Raw genomic sequence first — 22,018 nt, 5'->3', positions numbered from 1 at the left:
ATTTTCATCACCACGCAAAAACCCTGTACCGTTAGCAGTCACTGCCCATTTGCAGCTCCCCTGCACCAGCCTCCGGCAAGCACTAATCTACTTTCTATCTCTATAGATTTCCATGTTCTGGATGTGTCATCTGAAAAGAATCATGTAGTACGTGATCTTTGGTGGTTGGCTTCTTTCACTCAGCATAATGTTTTCAAGGTTCATCCATGTTGTAGCGTGTGTCAGTGCTTCATTCCTTTTTATGGCTGAATAATTTCCTTTTGTATGGATATATGTATCACATTTTGTTTATCCATTCATTGGTTGATAGGCATTTGGGTGGTTACCACTTTTTAGCTATTATGAATAATGCTGTGATGAACATTTTTTTTGTACAAGTTTTTGTGGAAACGTACGTTTTCAATTCTCTTGTGTATATACGACATCTGATAATTAAGTTCGTGAACTTGTTGCAACAATGTTGTTAACCTTTCTTTGATACCAGAGGGATTATTCATTATGAATTTGTAGCAACTAGATAAACAGTTAACGAAGTTTACTATTTGGAAGGGCTGAAAAGGCTGCGTGAAAAAGTTAGATGATTCCTAACAATTGTCACCCCCAATAAACTGAAAGAGAGAAAGGAAGGAAGGAAGGAAGGAAGGAAGGAAGGAAGGAAGGAAGGAAGGAAGGAAGGAAGAAAGAAAGAAAGAAAGAAAGAAAGAAAGAAAGAAAGAAAGAAAGAAAGAAAGAAAGAAAGAAAGAAAGAAAGAAAGAAAGAAAGAAGTTAGACAACCTGAACTTTTTGTCAACAATTCATGGCTCTTGCATCACAACAATGCACCAGCTCACACGGCACTGTCTGTGAGGGAGTTTTTAGCCAGTAAACAAATAACTGTATTGGAACACCCTCCCTACTCACCTGATCTGACCCCCAATGACTTCTTTCTTTACCCAAAGATAAGGGAAATACTGAAAGGAAGACATTTTGATGACATTCAGGACATCAAGGGTAATATCACCACGGCTCTGATGGCCATTCTAGAAAGAGTTCCAAAATTGCTTTGAAGGGTGGACTAGGCACTGGCCTGGGTGCATAGCTTCCCAAGGGGAGTACTTCGAATGCGACCGTAGTGATATTCAGCAATGAGGTATGTAACACTTTTTCTAGGATGAGTTCATGAACGTAATTGTCACACCTCGTATATCCTTAGGAGTGGAATTGTTAGATCATATAGTCATTTTATGTTTACCGTTTTTGAGGAACTGCCAAACTGTTTTCCAAAGTGGCTGCACCATTTTACATTCCCACTAGTGAGGTGTGAGGGTTCTAATTTCTTCATACCCTCACCAACATTTATTTTCTGTTTTCTTTTATAAATCATTATAGCCATCCCAGTGGGTGTCAAGTGGTATCTCATTGTGGTTTTGAATTGCATTCACCTAACGACTAATTGAGCATCATTTCATGTGCTTATTGGCCATTTGTACATTTTCTATTGAAAAATGTCTGTTCAAATGTTTAAAATGTCTATCCGTTTTGAAATTGTGTTATTTGTCTTTTTATTGTTGACTTGTAAAAATTATATATTCTGGATATTAATCCCTTATTAGATACATAATTTGCAAATAGTTTCTTCCATTCTGTGGATTGTCTTTTCACTTTCTTTAGTGTCTTTTGGTGGACAGAAGTTCTAAATTTGATGAAGTCTGACTTATCTACTTTTTCTTCGGTTGCTTGTGCTTTTGGTATCATATCTAGGAAAACATTGTCAAATCCAAGGTCACAAGATTTACCTCCATGGTTTCTTTGGAGAGTTTTATGGTTTTAGCTCTTATATTTAGTTTTTTAGAGGGAGGCACATAGCTCTCGAGTCAGACACCTTGAATTCCAATCCTAGCTGAACAAATGACTGTGTCTCTGAGCCTTACTTTCCTCCCCTATAAAACAGGGATGATTATATTTATTTCACAAAGCTGTTGTCAACGTAAGAAACATCCAAACCTGTAGAGAATTTGCTAAGTTTTTTTGAGCCAAACTGATGACAATTGCTGGGAAGCAAAATCTCAACAGATTGAGAAAATGCTCTGGAGAATGGTAGATTTGCAGCTTATTTTATACATTAGTATAAAAGGAGATGTAAGCAGGGTTACATGAAATCCATTGGTGGTAGATTAAGGGGGCAGGAGAAAGCAAAGCGGGGGAGGGGAACCTCTGGGATTGGATAAAAAGTAAAATGGTGAGATACATAGTTCTTTCACATTGATGGGAACAGGATAGTTAATAATAAATATTTACGACACATGGAGATGGTATTTGGAGAATAAGGTAACAGTGAGGGGTTCTGTGGTCTCTTGCCCTGGTGTGGAGGTTGTGCTCGGAGGGGTCTTGACAAGAGATTACTCTGACATTTCAAAGGTATGTTATCTTAGATGCAAAAAGACAATAGACAAGCTCACTTAAGGTAAAGACTGACCTTTGTCAAGAAAGCTACAGGCCTAGGGTGTGACTACCGGCCATAACTCCATAACTCACTTTGTGTTAGGAATTTTTATGTTCAGACTTTTGATCTCTGAGTTTGTAAGGCCAGCCATGCAGGCCTCCCCTGAGCTTTTCAAGTTTAGTATGTGGCCCTTTTTCGTCCACACTGTCATGAAGATTAAGCAAGGTAGCGTAGGTAGGGCAGCAGGCCTACATAGGTGCTCAGTAAATGGCATCTATTATTTTTTGTAAGGCTTTAGTAGGCATCTTGGGGGTGCAGCCTAGACTGGTGACGGGGGTGAAGAGGAGACAGATACAGGCAAATGATGACCCTATTATGTGATGAGCACTGGTCCCGTTGCTCTGAGAGCTTGGAGAAGGGACCCTAACTCTGCTAGGGGCTGGGTGCAGAAGGGGGTTAGGGAAGGCCTTCTAGAAAAGGGCTCCAGGGGCTTTGAGGGTGCACAGAACAAGATTGGGAAAGGAGTCCTAAGCTGAGGGTGTGGCATGAGCAAAGGTAGGGAGGCGGGAAGGAACTTCATGACTTGGTGAATTCAGATCGTTGGGTGAAATTGGAATGGAGGTGTTGTGTCCAGGTCACAGAAGGCCTTGTAAGCCACCAATGAGACTGGCCTTTCCCTGGGGGAAATGGGGAGCCGCTGAAAAGCTTATGCAGGGTGTGGTGTGATCAGATTTTCATTTCAGAAAGATTTTTCTGGCTGCCCTGTGGAGTCAGGACCGGAGGGGGTAGGATGGGCGCAGTGGGACTCATGGACTCCTTTCTAACAATCCAAGGTGGAGGCCCTGATTGAGGCTGTGGCCTGGGGGAGGAAGATGGGGTTCAGGGGTATTCAGAAAGCAAGCCAGCAAACTGCAGAGCCAGGATCTGAACCCAGGTTGGACCAGCTCTTTCTGTCACACTAGACGGCCCCACAAAGAGCCTGGGCCTGGTGGACTTGGCGTATCAGGGCCTCAACCCTGCAAAGCTGCCCTTTTGGAGCTGGAAGCTGGGAGCCCTGTTTATGCTTCCATGGGGCACAGAGGGATGGTTGGCCCAATGGCGTCCCCTGGTGGTTGAAGATGGAGGTCACCCGAGGGCCACTCCGCTCAGGCCTGGCACAGCAGCCTCGCCTCCTGATTCTGTGCCTCCTCTGTGAAGTCACCAAGTGTGAAGCCCGGCCACCGGCCACCGAATGTGCTCATTAAGCTCGCATGCTATCTGGATAGACGATGGGTCCAGATTCACGTCTGACCTCCTCTTTGTTGTGGGATGTGACAGCTCACTTTCTGCCATGAGCCTCGCTCTCCTCATCTGTAAACCGGGGATGATGTTTCCTTCTTCAGCTCAGGCCTGGCACACAGTAGGTGTGCAGGGGAGCTGGTACTGTCACATCTCACTGAAAGACACAGATGCCCAAGCAACGTTCTCCAGACTCTGGGCCCTCCCCTCACCCCAGGAAGCTACTACCTTGCTCTGACCCACAGTGTGCCACCTGTCTCAGCCTGGCACTCCCTAGCGGGGCCCATTTGCCCTCTTTTTTCCTGAGTGGCAGGGTAGGGACACCACTGGCAGCAAACCTGGGTGCTGTCTCTACCTCTGCCATTGGACACTGAGCCTTTGGTTAAGGCACTCCCTATTGTGAGCCTCGGTTTCCTGGCCTGAAAAATGGGGCTATAATCTGTCTGCTTCAGGGTTGCATATAAAGGGGATGTGCAAACTGTGGAGTGCTGTGCCATGGGGCTCTGGTAAAGACCGGCTCTGGGCGCTGGAGGGAGACACAGTGGTGTCTCCCTCCAGCCTGTCTCGTGAAAGGTGAGCTGGACTTGGGTGGAGATTTAGGGGCAGGGAAACTTTCCAACTGCCCTCAAAACACCCATATAGGTTTCCTTTAATCCCCCCTGCCTCCTTTGGAATATCTGGGGTCTTTCCAGTGAGGAAATGGACCAGGAAGTAGTGGCCCAGCCTCCATTCCTCTGGACAGATAAAGCCTGGGTATTTCTAAACACCTCATTTTGAGCAAGAGTTTTGATCTGTGGCCTCCTGCCAAGATTTTGCCATTCTTTCCTGACAAACAACAGACTGTTTTGTAACCTGCTTTATAAAACAGCTTTATTAACAACTAAGTGTGCACAGTTTTTCACAAAGAAGTAGTAAACATCAGCCAGCTGTTACCAGTGTCACCCAGCGCCCTCCTGGCTTTCCTCCAGCCTCAAACACCCCACAGCCACCCTTGCCCCATGCCTGTCTGGAAGGCTTGCTCGCACATGGTCACCCCCACACATGCTGTTGTTCTTCTTTCAGGGGCCCCTTCCTTGGGCAAACACGTCTGGGTTTCTTTGCCGGATGCTCCCCCAGAATTTGGCTCCTGCCCCTCCAAGCACATGTGGTGACGACATGCCACTCAATAATAGATCATCAGAGTCACTTCTCTCAATACAGGTGACCTTACTGCTAGCAGAGCCTGGTCGGACCAGGGTCCCTAGTATCCCCAGGGCCTGCAGTGCCTGGTACTAGACAGATACTCATTAAAAATTGATGAATAATTGCATGAACAAAGAAACAAACTTGGGGCAAGACAGCCCCTCCCTGGGCTGTTTCTTCGGTGGCTCACACCAGCCTCCTGCTGCTCACGGCAGCCCCGCTCTCGTGGATGGCACAGCTTGGGAGCACGGTGCTCCAGCTCCCCGAGCCACCGGGCCGCCCCCCCCTCCCCCCCCCGCCCTTAGTACTTTCAAGGCAACCAGATGAGGCTGTGCTGATGGTGGAAAATCAGATGTGGATGGTTAGAAAGACCAGGGTCAGGGTTCAAGTCCATGAAACCCCTGTTCTTAAGCAGAGGGCACGAAGGCTCTGTCATTACAACAGGTGGGCCCAGTGAAACCTGGCACTGGGTCTTCCCAACCCCAGTTGGTCACACCCTCCATAGCCTGCCAAGGGCAGTGGGAAGGTGGCTCTGGGACACCTCAGGGCATCAGAGGGCTCTGCCTGGGGAGGCCGTATGGAGGGTGACCACACAGCGCCACATGGGTGGTGGGAAAGCCTGCCACATCTGTGATATGGAAGCAGCCCTGGGACAGGGGGTGTCCTGTGAATTTTGCCTGACAGCCCCAGACTGCCTTCTTGATATTGGCACAATTTTTTTTTTTCTTGCCAAACTACTCACTCTTCTGGACCAAGAGTGCCTCAAGGCACTGGCTTTTGGCATTTTGTTTCATTTAGTTAGTTTACTTTTGATAGCATCAGAGCTGTTTTTCAGACTCTGTGCTAAACCATGAACGATACAGCTGCCACAGATGGAGGGGCTGGAGGCCCCAAGGACCTCAAGTAGCTCACCTGAAGACTCCTACCTTCCCAAGGCTTATAATTTTCTTGCCAAAAATAGGTCCTGGGAGTTTGAGACACCACTTATGAACTGGAGAAAATGAAATCACAGAATCTGAGGGCAGGAAAAAGGCCGGAGTCCAGCTTCTGGCTGGACAGTGAGTCTGCTGAGGCTCCCAGTCTCTGGATAGGGCCTTGGCAGCCAGAATGCTAATGCTTTGCAGGGAGAACCCTTTTTATAGGGACATTGGACCACTCATTCCAGGAGACATCAACTGGATAGACAGCATTCCTTTGCCCTCTGAGACAGCAGTACAGAGGACAAACAAGGAGCTCGTGGGCAGGGATCCAGGGCCAGGGGCCAAGCCACCCTGCGGTCAGGCCACTGGCTTGGCCAGACAGAAGGCAGGGGGCAGGGTGGTGAGGGGAAGGGTAGCACAGCCTGCGCTCACAGGCCCCCTTCAATAGCTTCCTTTCCACCTGGAATCAACCCGCAGAGCCACACCCAGCTTGGCGGCTTCCTCAGCTCATTCCAGGGCAAGTTCTGCTCTGTTGGGTGCAGGCCACCCAGCAAAGCAGGTGACAGTCCTGACTGTGGGCTGTGGGCACAAGGAGAGCCAGCTTTGGAGAAATAGATGCCATCACTGGCCAGTTGCTGGGTCACATGGTAGGGTTGGCAGCCGACCTTCAGCTGCCGCCTCGGGGAGACACAAAGGTGGAGGAAAAGCTGGATGGTTCTCCAAGAAGAAAGTCAGAGACTAAGACGAGCACCGTGGGACGGCAGCTCCACTCTCCACACACCAGCACGGTCCACCTTGCTCCAGTTACACGCAGAGAATGAGGCCTCCCTGCTCTTAGGGCCTGACGCTGTGCTCCCTGCAAGGCCGAGGGCTCATGTACTGAGGGTGCCCAAAAAATTGTATACACATTTTAAGAAAGGAAAAACTATTAAAATTGTAATACTCAATATGGACCGATAACAAAAGAGGAATACAAGTCACGTTTGACTTCTGCAATTACAAGAGGTGCTCAAAGTGGTTACCATCAGCATCCAGACACTTCTGATGACGGCGAACTACTGCTTGAGCAACGTTGACCAAAGTGTCAATTGGTATACATTTTTTGGCACTCCTGGTATGTGCCCCCAAACCGGGATACCAGGCATGGGTGAGTCTTGGGACAGGTGGACCTTGTCAGGAGGGATACAGGGCAGCTTCTGCAGTCAGGACCCTTCCTCAGTGGATGCTGGTCCATCCTCAGGGTTCTCATTCTCGTTCTCTGTGACCAGGGAATAAGATGCTTGTCTGAATCCTCTGTGTGGCTTATGCACTGGGTGTCTCCTTCCTGCTTGGCTACTGTGCCAGGTGGGCCCATGAGGAGCTGAGATGGCGATATGGGGTGAGTGATCTCTGAGGTCGCCTCCCTCCCTGGGAGAGGAGGGGCAAGGGAGTGGGGTGCTAAGGGAATTGGAGAGCACGGACACAGAGGCGGCCAGCGTCTTCATTGTGCTGGAGACGATCCTGTTGCCTCAAGACCCTGAATCTTCTCCTCAGCGGCCTTGTCGGGGAGCAACACCTCCACAGTATAGCTGATCTTCTTGGCGTGTATCAGGCTGTAGGTGTTGTCAAAGCGCAGGACATCTACAAGGACGGAGAAGGAATCAGGCAACTCGAGTACGGCCCATCTGCACACCTGGTGCCTCCCAGGACTGTGGGTGAGGCTGGAGGGTCAGCCACTGTCCCGTCCCCAGCCCATTGCCCACAGCCATCTCTTTGGATGATGCCTGTGTTCACTAAAGGAATAATAACACCCCCCAGCAGGCCTCAGCCCCTTCTAGGTGCCAGGCATTACATCAGCACTCATAACTCCCTGAAGCCGCAAGGCAGCCCATGGAAGGTACTGTCACCCCCATTACATGGATGAGGCTTAGAGAGGGTGATACGACTTTCCACTGATTACAGAGCAAGGGAGGGCAGGGACTGGGATTCCCTTATCTTGATGCTCCAACCTAGAGAAGAGCTCTGCTTTCCCCAGAGGAGAGGGCTGAGCTCCATTAAACCATGTTTTCATCAAGCCTTTCGTAGAAGGCATGTCCTTCAATGCCAAGGTCCAATGTGGACTCTGGGACGTGTTGAGTCATCCAGTTTCTGTCTCCACTCTCCTAATTCTCCCTTTCCACAAAGGTGAACTGGAGCTGTATCAGTAAGCATTAGTAAAATTTGTTCTCCTTCTCCAGAGGAAATCAAGCGCGGGTCCCCCTTCTTCTAGCTCCCTTCCCGGTAAAGAAGGGAGGTCCGCAGATTTGCTGGGCAGTGCTGTTTCTCGTCACACTGACCAAACTATATTTGGTCTGGGTAGCCGGGGAAGGAAGGACAAACACCTGGAAGACTCATCTCTTCAGGATGCCCAGAGTGGGGTGGTCCACGCACCTGGGCAGGCTGGGACCCTTGAAGCTAAGACCATGGTTGTTTTATACCTGTCCAGCCCAGTGTAGGGGCTTCCTAGGAGCTGAATCCGCAGCCCCAGGCTGTGAGTCTTGCTTTCCACAATGTGTCTCTGCCCTTGTACGCATACCGAGGGCCACTCGTCAGATCCAACACCCCAAGCCAATGCCCGTGGCACCCATGGGATCTAGGAGCATGCACAGACCCCCATGCCCTCCCTGAGAGCTGGAAGTAGAGGGGAAAGAGAGAAGCCAGACTGAAAACACACGTCAGCTCATTTCTCTGCCAGGAGGAAGAAAACAACTCCAGTGAACCCTGCAGCTCTTACAGACGCCAGGCTTGTGGCAGGTGAGGCTCCCATCCTCTGGCACCATGTGGGCGTTGTAGCGCTGGCTGGACAGCACCTCTGTCATGTCCCCTACCCGCTGCCGCTCCCCCTGCTTGGTCTTCAGGAAAACCCCAAAGCCGATGTCTGCTCCATCTGATGCAAACTGCCACCTGCAGGGGACAGGGCCCTTCTGATGACCACCTGCTTGGGCTCCGGACCCCTCCCAGCTGTGCCCAGGGGTGAGTGGCCACCATCCCTACCTGAGCACGCAGCCTGGGAACAGGATCTCGTTATCCACCTGCAGGGAGGAGCCGCGGCCCACGGTCGCCGTGTGCTCATACTGCACCTTCACCTGGTTGTGCAGGTAGTAGCTCTTGGGCACCTCGCCCCCGTAGCTGATCTGTGGGTGAGGGTGAGTGAGTGGGACCATGGCCATCGCCTCTCCCTCCCCGACTGCTGGACACCCTGTACCTTGGTCAGGCACTTGGGGTTGCCATCGGGGTCAGTCATGGTCCCCCCATACTCCATGGGTATCTGGTCGGGGCTGATGAACTTTGATAGCTCCTGCTTCCAGTTGCCTGTGGGAGTAACAGTGAGGGCTCTGCTGGGACTCAGGAAGGCTGCCAGAAGGCAGAGGGAGCCAAGCCCTGGGAGGGGATCTGATGTGTTTTTGGCTTGCTCCCTGGGTGCCTACTCCTGAGAGTACCCAAGAGATTTACATAGCCATTCAGGTTCGGATATAGGGCCCAAAACCTTGCCTGAGTGGACAAAGGCTGACACATGTCAAGCCAAGGTCAGCATCTCAATAAAGAAGATGAACCAGGGAAAAATGGGGCCTTGAGCTCTGACTTCTGATTCCTAGGCAGATGGGGAGATGGACACAGCCAGCAGGCCAAGTCACTCACCTCCTAGAATGACTATCTTCTTTTGAGTCACTTCAGTCAAGAAGGACTTGACCAAGTTGAAGGCCACAGGGAACAGCCTGGGGGCTGAAACACATGAAACTCCCTTGGGAAGCCAAGCCAGACAGGACTTGGATGAAGTCATGCCCAAGGGCACGGGCTGCACAGGAGCTAGGCAGATCTAGATTCTGCCACCTCCTGCTGTGTGACCTTCAGCTAGTTACTCACCCTCTCTGAGTCTTAGTGCTGTGAACTATAAAATGGAGATTAAATTAAACACTATATCCATAATACTTGGCACAGTGCCTGAGTCTCAATAAATGGTTGCCTCCCCTGCTCAGCTATAGGGTTTTGGCAGTGTGGATTCCCCAGTGGTGCCTCTTCCTTTCCACTCTCCAGTTTTTCCCAGGTTGACTTGGAATCCTCTTGAGTGCAAGTCCGTGGGGCATCTGCATTAGACCTCATGGCCCATCTGAATTGTTCATGCTTACTGGGAGCTTTCTGTGGGCCAGGCTCTGTGCTACGCCTTCTCCACAGACTGTCTCATTTAACCTCACAGCTGTCTTATGAGAAGGTGCCATTACATCTCCATTTCATGGAATGGGAAAACTGAGACTCAGCGAGGTTCAATAGATTTGCTCAAAGTCACAGAGCTAGCTGGATTGGAAACCAGACCATCTGACCTGGAGCACGTGCAGGGACCCCTTCGCTATGCCCCTGTCACAGACAGGGACCATTCCTGCTCAAAGTGTGCCCACCAACCTATGTGGTCCATGGACCATCTGTTACCAGCCCACACTCAGATAAGTAAAGAAAATAATAGTAAGCATTTAGAAACTTATAACTTATTTGACATTGCTGCACATGCTTTTGTATATTCCAAAAGTATCAGTCTATGAAGGACTGAGCTAAAAACAAGCAAACACAAACAAACAAACAAAAAAACATTCTTCACAAAAGATGCTTGGAGAAGCCTTGAACTCAGTGGCTTACCCACTGTCCCCCCACATTCCCACTCCTCCCCCCACCAGTCATCCTCACCTCGAACAACAAGTAAATGCTTTATCGTCTCAGGATAATTTGCTTCCACGAGGGCAAAATACTGTGGAGTTAAGAAGAGTCTGGTCTAGGCCACGCTCCCACATCCCTGCCTGGAGTTGGTGGCCTCTGAGGGTGTGGAGATGAGCCCTCTGCCCCGCTATTCCCTGACCCACCCCATCTCCTGTGATACACTTCCTCCTCGGAGGTGGTATCCTGAGCCAGCTTCACTGGCTGCTCTACGGGCCCCCTGGGGGGTATCCTCCGTCCTCCATGAATCGGAAACTGGTGTGGGCAGTGGCTGCCTACTCTCCTTGAGCCAGCTCTGACCTTACCTGTTGGTAGACCTCCACAGCTGGCTTCCACAGGTGTTTCAGGCTCAGCCCCTCCAAGTCAAACACCATTACTACCATCTCGATCTTCCTGCCCAGCTGCATGGGACAGAACAGGTCTATAGGTCAGACAACAGCTCTAGTGGGAAGATCCTGGCTAGAGAAGCCTGGGCACCACTCCCACCTTCCTGCCACCCCCACCCCTGGCGGCCCACAGTGTTTTCCAAATAGATTGGACCCATCTAAGCTCTGACAAGATGCCGCATTGGAGCCCTGGCACGGTGGCCCTTATCACACTATTTTTTCAACACTATTGCCTGGAATTAGTTACCTGTGGAATTAAAGACATCCGTGGTTGTCCAGTGGACATCATTCTGTACAGTACTATACTACGTCAGCCAGTGTCTGTAGTCACACAGCTGTGTGCAAGCCAGAGCTATGCTGGCAGGCTGTGTGGTCTTGGGTGGGTTTTTTACCCCTCTGGGCCTTCATTTTTTTTGTAAAATGGGGATAATTCCAGGCTCTAATAGAATTGCTGTAAGGACTCAATGAGCCCATGTGCCTGGCACGTGGCTAGTCCCCAGTGAATATTAGCAGATATTGTTAGTAGTATCTTCATCACCATAATCATTGGCTCCAGTTGGGAACATCCATGCCGTGGAAGACGCTGCTTTGACCCTATAATATCAGCCATCTTGTTTGAGAGACACACATCTATTCAAACCAGGAACTAAACACAGTGCTTTACAAGTCTCTCATGCCTGCCACAAATCTCTGTGGAGGTCCTTTGTGTTTAGGGCTGTGCCAGTTGCTGGGTACACAGGCTCTGTCCATGTCATGTGGAGTCAGCCGTTCGTCAAATCATCCCACAGTGACATAACAGTTCCCCCTGGGAGTCCTCTCCTTAGGCTCATTATATACTTAGACTCAAACCAACAGGGCATTAGATTCACTCTGAAGGACACAGGCCAGAAAACACAGAGTTAGGGGCAAGGAGGAGATCTGCAAAGGTGGGTGTGGGTCCCTCATGGCTTAGAAGCCCCATGTCCCACAGAACTGAATCTTTTTTTTTAAGCAGCTCCATAGTAGCTTCTAGGGACCCACAAGGGATGTGCCCAGTTTCCAGGGTCACTGCTCTCAGGGACACCCAAAGCAATGGCTCCCCCATCAGGTGTTTACAGTTATGCAATTTACAATCAGTGGATGTCTTTTTCATAAGTAAAGCTGACCTTTCCCTGTTCCCAGGGTTACCAGGGAACAGAATGAGAGCGTTCACTGCACCCAAGGTCAGCGGGGAAAGGGCTTTAGTGACTCTAGGCTCATGCCAGCAGAGAGTGTCATGCACATGTTAGGTGTTTGTGGATGGGTGACTGGAGGAGAAGCCATGTCCCAGGAGAGCCTGGAGTGCTGGGCTGGGGGGAAGCAGGGACAGGATCCCCTGTGCCAGTCACTCACCTTCTGACTCTGTAGCTCACACTCCTTCAAAAGCAGTTCAAAGCCCTGGATGCGCTTCCGGATCAGTTCCTGCTTGGAAGCTGACAGGAGGAGACCCTTGGGGTCCAGGGCGCCGACCAAGTCGAACCACACGGGGCAGCCTTCATAGTCGTAGCCGCACAGACCACCTGCGTCATACAGCTGGACCACCTGGGGTGAGGTACTGATTCAAACCAGCCCACCGGGCCATGTCCCTGCTCCGTCAGGTGGCTGGACATGGTTGGGGGCAGTGAAGTGGGGGGAATCAGATGGCCTAGAGGATGCTGAGTGGCGCTCACCTCTGAGGTCTGCCATGTGAGGATGTTGTCCAGGTCCTGTTGCTTCCGGAACTCCATGTGCTGTGGAGACACAGCAGGATCTGAAGGCTGCCTGCCCCAAAAGCCTTGAGGGCACCTGGGGACATCAGGCCAGGTCTCTCACTCACAGTCAGCAAGATCCTGCCAGAGCATCCCCAGCTTCTACTGACATGGAACTGGGGGTGGGGATGCCAGGAGGAGAGCTGTGGGAACCCGGGTCTGAAGCAGAAAGGATCCGAGGAGGAAGAAAGAAGAAACATGACAATGGGACAGAGTAAGGGTCCCCACTCTTGGTCTCTAATTCCTGGGGAACAGCCTGTGGAAGGCAGGATGCCGATGAGAATGAGGGCTTACCTTCCGGAGCATGTCCTCGGATTTCTTCAGGTCAAAGTTCTGAGCTGCAAGAAGAGTCAAGGTAAGAGGAGGCTTGAGGCCAGATCTAGAACGAGCCGTTCTCTGGAAGCTCATGAGGAAATAATGGGTTGTCCCAAGACTTTTCCTGACACGCCAAGAATATACTGGGCGTCTGGAAAGTTTGTTAAAATGCAGTGATCTTTAATTCTCTAGATGACTTTGGAGAGGCCTTGATTTCAGTTTCCAAGCCTTTTAAAACGCAGAGGTTGGTTTAGCTTGTGATATTTGACGTCCCACTGGGAGCAGAGAGCCCCTCAGTGTTAAGGGTAGTGAGGAGTCAGGCATACTTGGGCTTGAATTCTAGTTTTGTCCTTTTACTTGCTGTGCAACTTTGAGCAAGTCACTTACCTTCTCTGAGCCTTAGGTTTTTTAATCTGTTAAATGGGAATAATATCTTTTTCAAAGTTATTAAAAAAAACAACATGAGACAAAGTGTATAAAGTGTTTGGCATGTTACCTGGCTCACAGTAAGTTCTCAGTAAACAGTAGCCATTGGTGTGATTACTTATTTTGAAGAAATAAATGCACTTTCATTGAATACATGGTACTCTGTTTTAGAAATGCCATGATTTTTGCTCATTGGTTCACTGAGGCATTAGTGTAGTGATGGGCCTTCAATCAGATCCAGGATCAGAGATTTACAAATGGAAGGGGCCTGAGATGCTATCAGGCTTCCTCTGCCTTGATCATGAGATACCTCCAGAAAAAACCCACCAAGGCCACCAGCTCTGCCTTGATTATCAAGTTCAAAGTTCATTCCATAGGGTGTGCTGAGTTGAAGTGAATTTTCCCTGAGCCCTGAGGTGGTTTCTGTTATTATAATAATTTTACACTGTTACAGCAATTCCTAGAAGCTACTTCTCTAGTCCATCCACTTCCTGAAGTGTTTGCTGGGCACCTGCTTGGTGCCAGATTCTCTAAGGGGACAACACAGCTTGTCTTCAAGGCACCGGAGATAGACCCAAAGGCAGGTCCTGAAGACCATGTTCAGCAATATCTGACTCAAGGTCAGGCCAGGCCTGTCACCCTGAGAACTTCCCAGGTGTTAACTCTAACCTCATGTTGACCCTGTGCCCACCTAATGCCAGGCATTATACCCTCTACTTTAACACTAACCTCACGTTGACCCTGTGCCCACCTGATGCCAGGCATTACACCCTCTACTTTAACACTCACAACAGTTGGTGGGGAGGTGGCCTCAGGTGGATTAAGAAATTGAGGCTCAGCGGAGATTTTGTGCCACGCCGATTTGAAGGGGAGTTTAGATTCTAACACAAAATGGACTGATTCCAGAGCTCGCATTCTTTACTACTCTGTGGCACTGTCTCCCCAAATCTCCCACACCTTCTCTAGAGAAACCTCCGCCCCTGCCAGCCTTACCTCGCAGCCAGCGCAGGAGGAAGTAGTCATCAGCTTTGGGCATGGTAGGCAGCAGGTCCTGGAGGCTAGCCCGGAACTGGGTGGGGGTGGGAAATATGATTGTCAGAGGGCTCCCATGATCCCCCGGCCTCCAGTTCCATCCCCAACTCGTCCCACCCTTAGTCAGCCAGTCAGCCCTGCCCAGGGACCCTGCAGGTGAGGGACTGCTCAGTTAGCAGCAGCTGCCTGGGCCGTTTTGCCACCTGGGAATGGGGCACCCCCCAGCCCACCATGGTAGGAAGAGTTGAGTCCTTCTCAAACTTTGGAGGATCTCTGCCTCCCAAGACCCTCATTCTATAGGTCTGAGGTGGGGCCCTGCCATCCCTATTTTTTGCCCAGATCTCTGGTGAATTTCATGCAGGCCAACCAGAGCATTTGGGGAACGTTGCCCCTGATACTGCATCTTGCAGGTCTGGATTTGGAAGCAAGTTACTTAACCTCTCTGAACCTCAGTTTCCTCATCTGCGAAGTGGGAATAAGGATAAACTTGTGCCAATCAAAAGAACTTGGGCAGGTAAAGCACTTAGCATCAGGCCTGGCTTGCAGCAGGTGCCACATAAATGTGGGCACTCAGCAAAAGTGGACTTCCCAGAGTCCTGGACAATGGAATCTTTGTGGAAATAATCCAAAGGAAAGGTCAGCAGGTAGGGACTGAAAGAGAGGTCAGGGCTGCCTCATTGGGGCCCTGTTGGGGCTGAGGGAAGGAGGGCAGCTGATCTGCTGGCGGTAACTTTTCCTACTGGCAGAGTTTGGGGAAGCCGCTAGGAATTTGGGTTTGGAACCGAGGCTCAGGTTTGACGTAGAGAGAAGACCCCACTCCCATAAGGATGAAGGGAACGGAAGGTGAGGCCTGGAGGGCTGGGTGTGCTGGGGAAATCTGTGACTGAGAATTTGGGATTAGAAACAGGTGCCAGCGGAGCCATAGGAGCTGTCTTGACGGCCACCCATCAAACAAGCTTTAGCACCATAATGATGTTTAAAATAAGAATGTATTCATGTATTGCTCACACAATTAAAAATAAATAATCAACTTAAACATCTGCCGTGTTAACAACACAAGCAACGACAACTGCTATAACAATCCCCAGTTGGGACAGACACCTGGAATGGGGCTTCTTTCACATTGACCAGCTGTAACCTCTGGGCTCCTGAGGAAGTTTTTTCTGGGGGTGAGGGGGGAGGGGACGGACACTACCTGAGAAACAATAACTCTGCACCACTCAGCCCCCCTCCCCCCCAATACCAGATTCCCTCCTTTGAACCTGAAGCAGGAGGGGCAGAAGTCATATCCCTGCTTTGCAGATGAAGGAATTGAGGCTGGGGAGGAGGGGGCGAAGGGGAGGGGGTCTTCCCCAGGAACAGAGTAAGGAAGTTCCAAGGCCAGGAGGAGTCCCCGTCTTCCAATCTCAAGGCCACTCCACCCTTGGAGCACATGTCAATCAACTAAGAGAAAGCCACTGAGCAGGTGCTGGGAAGGGTCTGGAGCAACTTGGAGGAAAAACTTACCTCAGGATGATGCCATGTGGAGAAAGGAGCATCTGGCAGTGTGACCACAGGAGGTCAAGACTTAGGAAAAAGCGGGAAGGAAATGCTCCCAGGGACTAGACCTCTGGGACTATCAGTGGCCTTTCCCCCTTCCTACTTTTCTCTTTTTCCCTAGTTTTAAAAATAGCATTCATTTCTTTTAAATAGTGGTAAAAAGAAGAATAAACTCTTTTTACATTGTTTAAAGCTCTTTGGCCCACAGGCACCTCCATCATAATTCACCCCCACAGGCCAGGTGTCCAGTCCCTCCTAGGAGCCTAGTATCTGGGGCATCTCTGAGGCCATTGCCAGTGGGGAGGGGATGGTTCACCAGGCGACCTTCTTTCCTTCACCTGAGGACCCCTCCTCATCTGGGGACCCTCTGCTTCTGGAACCTTCTCTTTTACCTGGGAATTCACCAGGGACCCCATCATTCATCTGAGACCCTTCTCTCGTTCACTAGGAATTCACCCAGGTCCCCCCACCCCCCTTCACCAGGGGTTCTCATTCCTCCCTGGAGCACCCTTAGGTCTTCCCCAGGTTAGGAGCCTAAAAAGAACTCATTGTCCAGAAGTCTGAAGCTGCCCTTTCACAGGTCAAAAGTGTGAGGCAGGACTGTGACCCACCCCCATCCCCCACCCTGAAGTCCCAGTTTACTGTCCTGGCCATCTGCAAATCGAATTAACGCTGTGGCACCTAAGACTTGGGTACGCTCGCCCTTCCCCATGGCCCTGACACTTCTAGGTGTGGCTTTCAGTACTGTCTTGAAATCACCAAAAACTTCTCCATCTCCCTTTAATGAAAACATTGACAACAGGCCCAAAGAGAAACCAAACAAATGTGTTGCAATCTCGGCAGGAGAGCTGGGAGTCTGTCTGCCCAAAGCTTCTCAGAAGCCAGATGGATGGCAGCGCCAGGTCACCCACCCGCCTCTCCCCACAACCAGAGAACAAGGGCCTGGAGCGTGCAGGAGTGAAAAGCTGGATTTCCCCAGAGAAGGACTCCTGTCGGGTGTTCTATACACAGCTGCCTCCGCAACTGCACACAGGCACTCTCCAGGGTCCCTCTTCAGTCTTAAGATAGAGGCTCCAGCCCAGGAGGGCAGCGTCAGGCTGCTCGGCCCCTCCACAAGCCTCCCCACCCATGAAGCCCCTCACCCTGGCCAGCGACTCCTGCTGCTGGGAGCTCAGGTCCCCGACTCTGCCGCTCATGGTGCCCGTGGGTGCCTGGCTTTGCCTCTCGTGGTGCTCATGGGCTCCTGGTTTTGCCGGGCACGTCAGATGTTTGTCCCGCCCCGATGGGAGAGGGCTAGCTTCACCCCGCCCTGTCCTGCCGGGCTCTCCTCCCCTCTGGGGTTTTTGCCAAGGCCAGTCGCCAAGACGCACCCTACCTGGGGCAAGGAGGTGCCACTTTCCCTCCCAGAGCACAGATTTCAGTTGGGGGAAGCAGGCACCCCCACCCCCCCATCCCAGGGGCTCCTACAACAGGTTCTGCGTAACAGTGAAGGGGTTGGGTGTAAAGGACACTTGGGCAAGTTTCAGGGAACACCAAGATCCCCTTCCAGCAAAACGGAGGAACTTTTTATAAACTTGGTTCCACCTTCTAGGTGGTCCTCAGGACTTTATTCCCAAGGGGCCCCCAACCTTCCTCCCCTGACTTTGAACACAGGCTGCACCCTGTTAGTGTCCACTAACTGATAGGAGAGCCCTTATGTGCAAGAGGATTCCAGGCTTCAAGATGGTCTGGAGGATTAGATAAGATAATCAGCCATGGTTCTGCCTGGCATTGCATACCCGGCAAGTGTTGGCTGGTAGGAATATTGTTTCATAATCATTGCTTTTGAGGCTGTCACTGGAGCAGCAAGCCACAGGGGTAGAGATCCAGGAATGGCTCCCTTGTGAGCTACTGGGTAGGATCCACAGCCCAAAGGCCAAGGAGAGGGAGGTGGCAGTGGGGAAGCCCTGGGTGGAGTGATGGAGGGGTTGGGAGGCCAAAGAGTGTTGGGTGGCTGACACAGGTGTCCAGGATGGCATCCAAGAGTCAGGCAAAGGTCACTGGGGAAGGTGAGAAAACTCAAATTGGTTCGGCAGGAATTTTCCAGAGAGAGGAGCAAATGGGAGGTAAAGGTAAACGGGGAGGTAAATCAGGCCACCAGAACCTTTCCCCTCTGCCCTCCCTTGGGCTCAAATGAAGTTCAAGGCCAGCGCTGACCGGCCTGGTGGCCACAAGCCACGTGTTGCTATTGAGCTTTGGGAATTTGGCTGTCACTAGGGAAAATGGAGATGTGCTGTAAGTGCAAAATACACACCAAAGTTCAAAGGCCTAATACCCAAAAAATTAAATAGATTCCATTCATTCATTTCTTATATTAATGACATGTTGAAATGATAATGTTTTGGGGTATATTGGGTCAATAAGATATATTGTTAAAATGAATTTCACCCATTTGTTTTACTTTTTTATAATTTAGAATTTCTCAAATTAATAAACTTTATTTTTGGGGGCAGTTTTAGATTCACAGCAAAATTGAGCAGAAAGCATAGAGAGCTCTCATATACCCCCCACCCCCACACACAGCCTGCCCCACTATGGACCACACACACCAGAGGGGTACATTTGTTAGAACTCATGAACCGACGTCATTGTCACCCAAAGCCCATAGTTTACGGTAGGTTCGCTCCTGGTGTTGTATATTCTATGGGTTTGTACAACTGCATAATGACCTGTGTTCACCATCGTGGTATCTTGCTGTATCATACAGAATAGTGTCACTACCCTAAACATTTTCTGTGCTCTATTCTTTTAATTTTTAAAAACGCAGCTACCAGAAAATTTTACATTATGGGTGTGACTCAAATTTGCAGCTTGCATTCTATTTCATTTGGACAGTGCTGTCCTAGACTTTAAATCTGAGTGAGAGAGAAAGAGAGAGAGAGAGAGAGAGAGAGAGAGAGAGAGAGAGAGAGAGAGATTACAAAAAGCTAAAAGAAAGTAAAAGTGACACCACATCTCTGGAAGGGCACAGTCTGTGCCTAAAAGCAATGACAGAAATCACAAAGGGACAATCAGTTGTAAGGCATTAAGTCAGTCATTGCTGATGTGAAGTTGGGAAAAATAAAATGTACAAAAACTGATATCTTTTAAAGAACGTGTGCAAATTGATAAGAAAAATAGTAAGACACTAAAAAAAGGACAAAAGACTCAAAACACCAATTATCAGAAGAGGAATGCAATCAAGTGGGTAAATGCTCAGCCTCCAGATCATCAAAGAAATGTGCATATAAATAATGAGATACTTTTTTCCTCCACCAAATTATTATAGCAACAAAACAAACATACACAAAGCCTTTAAAAAATAATAGAGTTAGTTAGTTAGAAGTTGGTGAAATGGAGACATTCAGACATTGCTGGCAGGACTAGAAATTGGTTCAGCTTTTCTAGAAAACTATTTGACAATATGCATTAGGATCCTTCAGTAGTTTACAACTTTGCCCAATCATCCTAACTAACAGAAAATATTTTCAGCTTAATGTTGTTTGTGCATTATTTTATTTATTTATTTATTTATTTTTTAAATTTATTGGGGTGACAATTGTTAGTAAAATTACATAGATTTCAGGTGTACAATTCTGTATTACATCATCTATAAATCCCATTGTGTGTTCACCACCCAGAGTCAGTTCTCCTTCCATCACCATATATTTGATCCCCCTTATCCTCATCTCCCACCCCCCACCCCCCTTACCCTCTGTGTTTGTGCATTATTAACAGGAAACTTGGAAATATTTTTTCAGGAAACCATGATGCTTAATGTGGTTGATAAAGAGTTTATAAAACACATGGGAAAAAAAATCAAAGGAAACAATTTGTAAAAGATAGGACAACATTACATGTGCCATATGCTTCTGAAATGTAAAACAAAATCCACTCAACAAAAGAAGGGCCACACGAGAAAAGAAATTTATCCCCAACTTTCTCCAGTGGAGTAGGAAAAGTGATATTTTTAAAATGTCACACGTCACAAGTTAACTTTATTTAACCAGCACTTAAATGTATTTTCTATGGGCCAGGCCCTGGTCTAAGGGTTTTGTAAATATTAGCTCAGTGCTGTCCAACAGACAGGTAGTGGGAGCCACACAGGTAACTTGAAATTCTCCAGCAGGCACATAAAAATTTTGTTTGAATAATATATTTTATTTAACATAATGTACCCAAAATATCATTTCAACATGTGATCAATGTGACCAATAAATGAGATAAATTAATAATTCATAGTGAGATATCTTGCATTCTTTTTATTTTTGTATCAGCTCTTTGAAATCCAGTGTGCATGTAGCATACTAGCACATTTCAATTCCGACTAGCCACATTTCAAATGCTCAAATAGCCACATGTGGTGTTATGGGTTGAATTGTGTCCCTGCCCCCACATTCAGATGTTGAAGTCCTAAACCCCAGCACTTAAGAATGTGGCCTTACTTGGAAACAGGGTGTCATGCGGGAGACCCTGCTCGCTGCGCCATTTGTCGTGCAGGGAGGCCTGCGGGGTCTCTGCTCCCGCTCCCCATACAAGAACGCAGGATATGGTGAGGCCAAAAAGGAACACCCACGGAGCCATAGGTAGGGGAGTCATACCACTATATTCTCTCTGGTGGCACTATACTCTCACTGGAGGCTGGATCCACACTGTCCGCAAACCGCCATCCACACTTGCCAGCCCAGCAGCCATCTTCTTGCTAGCCCCCATTCTTTTCTCTCTCTCTCTGTTAGCATAGCCACAGCAGTTATATTAGTGGCCAATGGCTCACTGGTTACAGCTGACGGCCAACTAGCCACAGCTGATGGCCATGCAATCACAGTTGATGGCCATTTACTACCTGAGCCAGCACCTGTCTATGTGAGGCCGAGAGCCTGGAAACTACTTTTTGGGGCTCTGCCCCCACACAGGGTCTTTGCAGAAGTAATTAGTTAAGATGAGGTCAAAGTGGAATAAGGTATGCCTCTAATCCAATATGACTGGTGTCCTTATTAAAGGGGGAAATTTGGAAACAGACACACGCACAGGGACAACGTTATGTGAAGATGAAGGCAGAGTTTGAGGTGATGCTTCTACAAGCCCAGGAACACCAAAGATTGCCAGCAAATCATCAGAACCTAGGGGAGAGGCGCGGAACAGATTTTTCCTCATCGCCCTTAGAAAGGACCATGCCTGCTGACTGACACCTTGGTCTTGGACTGCTAGCCTCCCGAATAGTGAGTGAATACGTTCTGTAGTTGGAGCCACTCAGTCTGGGGTACCTTATTATGCAGTCTTAGCAAACTAATACAGGTGGTCAACGTTTGCCATATCAGGCAGTGTAGTGTTAGCTCATTTAATATTTCGGACACATTCTGAGGGAGGCACAATTATTATCCCTGTTTTTGGACCAGGAATGTGAAGTTAAGGAGCCTCCTGAGGTTTCACAGTCAGCAAGCACAAAGCCAGGACTGGAATCCAGGCAGGGTGGTGCACGGCCAGCTGCTCACCATGTCATGTCTTTCTGCCTGCCCAGCTCCGTGGATCCAGGTCACCCTGAGGTCCCTGTCTTTCCGACACAGAGCAGATGTCCTCCCCTGAGCCTGCAGTACACTGCCGCTTGCTCAAACTTCAGTTATTGCTGGGTGTGGAGGACTTTCGTTCTAAACACCTGGGTGCCAGGGGTTTGGCAGACAGATGACTCCTCTCTTCCAGGGTGTGCCTGTCTCCTCCTGCAATCCAAAAGGTGGCGCATTCTTTTGGTGCCCCCTGGCGTGTGGGCGGAGAAGCTGGACTGCAATGATGTGTTGCCATGGTACGTAACACTAAGTTCACACCTCCTGCCCACTCACTGCAGTGTCTCTCCCTCCCATCTTTCAGGTGCCCCCAAAACTCTTGGCATCGCTCCATGGCCACAGGTGTCCGGCTTGCAGTCCTAGTTCAAGCCTATAAGCTGCCAGCTAAAGGAAACTTGGTGGGGTGAATGGCATCTCCATTATTGGGGTGCAGTTAGGCTCTGCAGAAGCCCC

The 22,018-nt window shown here is 49.3% G+C and overlaps 1 protein-coding gene across 2 annotated transcripts; it reads right to left on the bottom strand.

Moving 5' to 3' along the window:
• Positions 1–4,544: 4,544 nt before the first annotated feature.
• Positions 4,545–17,277, bottom strand: LOC109453399 (SEC14-like protein 4). Of its 2 annotated transcripts, none has more exons than XM_019743064.3 (12): positions 17,132–17,277; positions 14,412–14,487; positions 12,972–13,015; positions 12,600–12,659; positions 12,283–12,471; positions 10,831–10,926; positions 10,499–10,559; positions 9,461–9,544; positions 9,027–9,133; positions 8,816–8,955; positions 8,556–8,725; positions 4,545–7,423 (listed from the first exon to the last, which is right to left on the bottom strand). In XM_019743064.3, the coding sequence occupies exons 1-12, from the start codon at positions 17,183–17,185 to the stop codon at positions 7,284–7,286; spliced, it is 1,221 nt and encodes a 406-aa protein (XP_019598623.3). In that variant the 5' UTR covers positions 17,186–17,277; the 3' UTR covers positions 4,545–7,283. The 2 variants fall into 2 exon arrangements, with proteins under 2 accessions (XP_019598623.3, XP_019598624.2); XM_019743065.3 differs by having other exon boundaries at positions 12,600–12,714; positions 17,132–17,211.
• Positions 17,278–22,018: the final 4,741 nt, after the last annotated feature.

The sequence above is a fragment of the Rhinolophus sinicus genome, chromosome 9 (assembly GCF_057876585.1).
Source record: "Rhinolophus sinicus isolate RSI-liver-muscle chromosome 9, RSI-T2T, whole genome shotgun sequence".
In the NCBI taxonomy this organism is placed as follows: Eukaryota; Metazoa; Chordata; class Mammalia; order Chiroptera; family Rhinolophidae; genus Rhinolophus; species Rhinolophus sinicus.
Note: the sequence above shows the minus strand (reverse complement) of the source record. Positions and strands in the feature narration are given on the sequence as shown.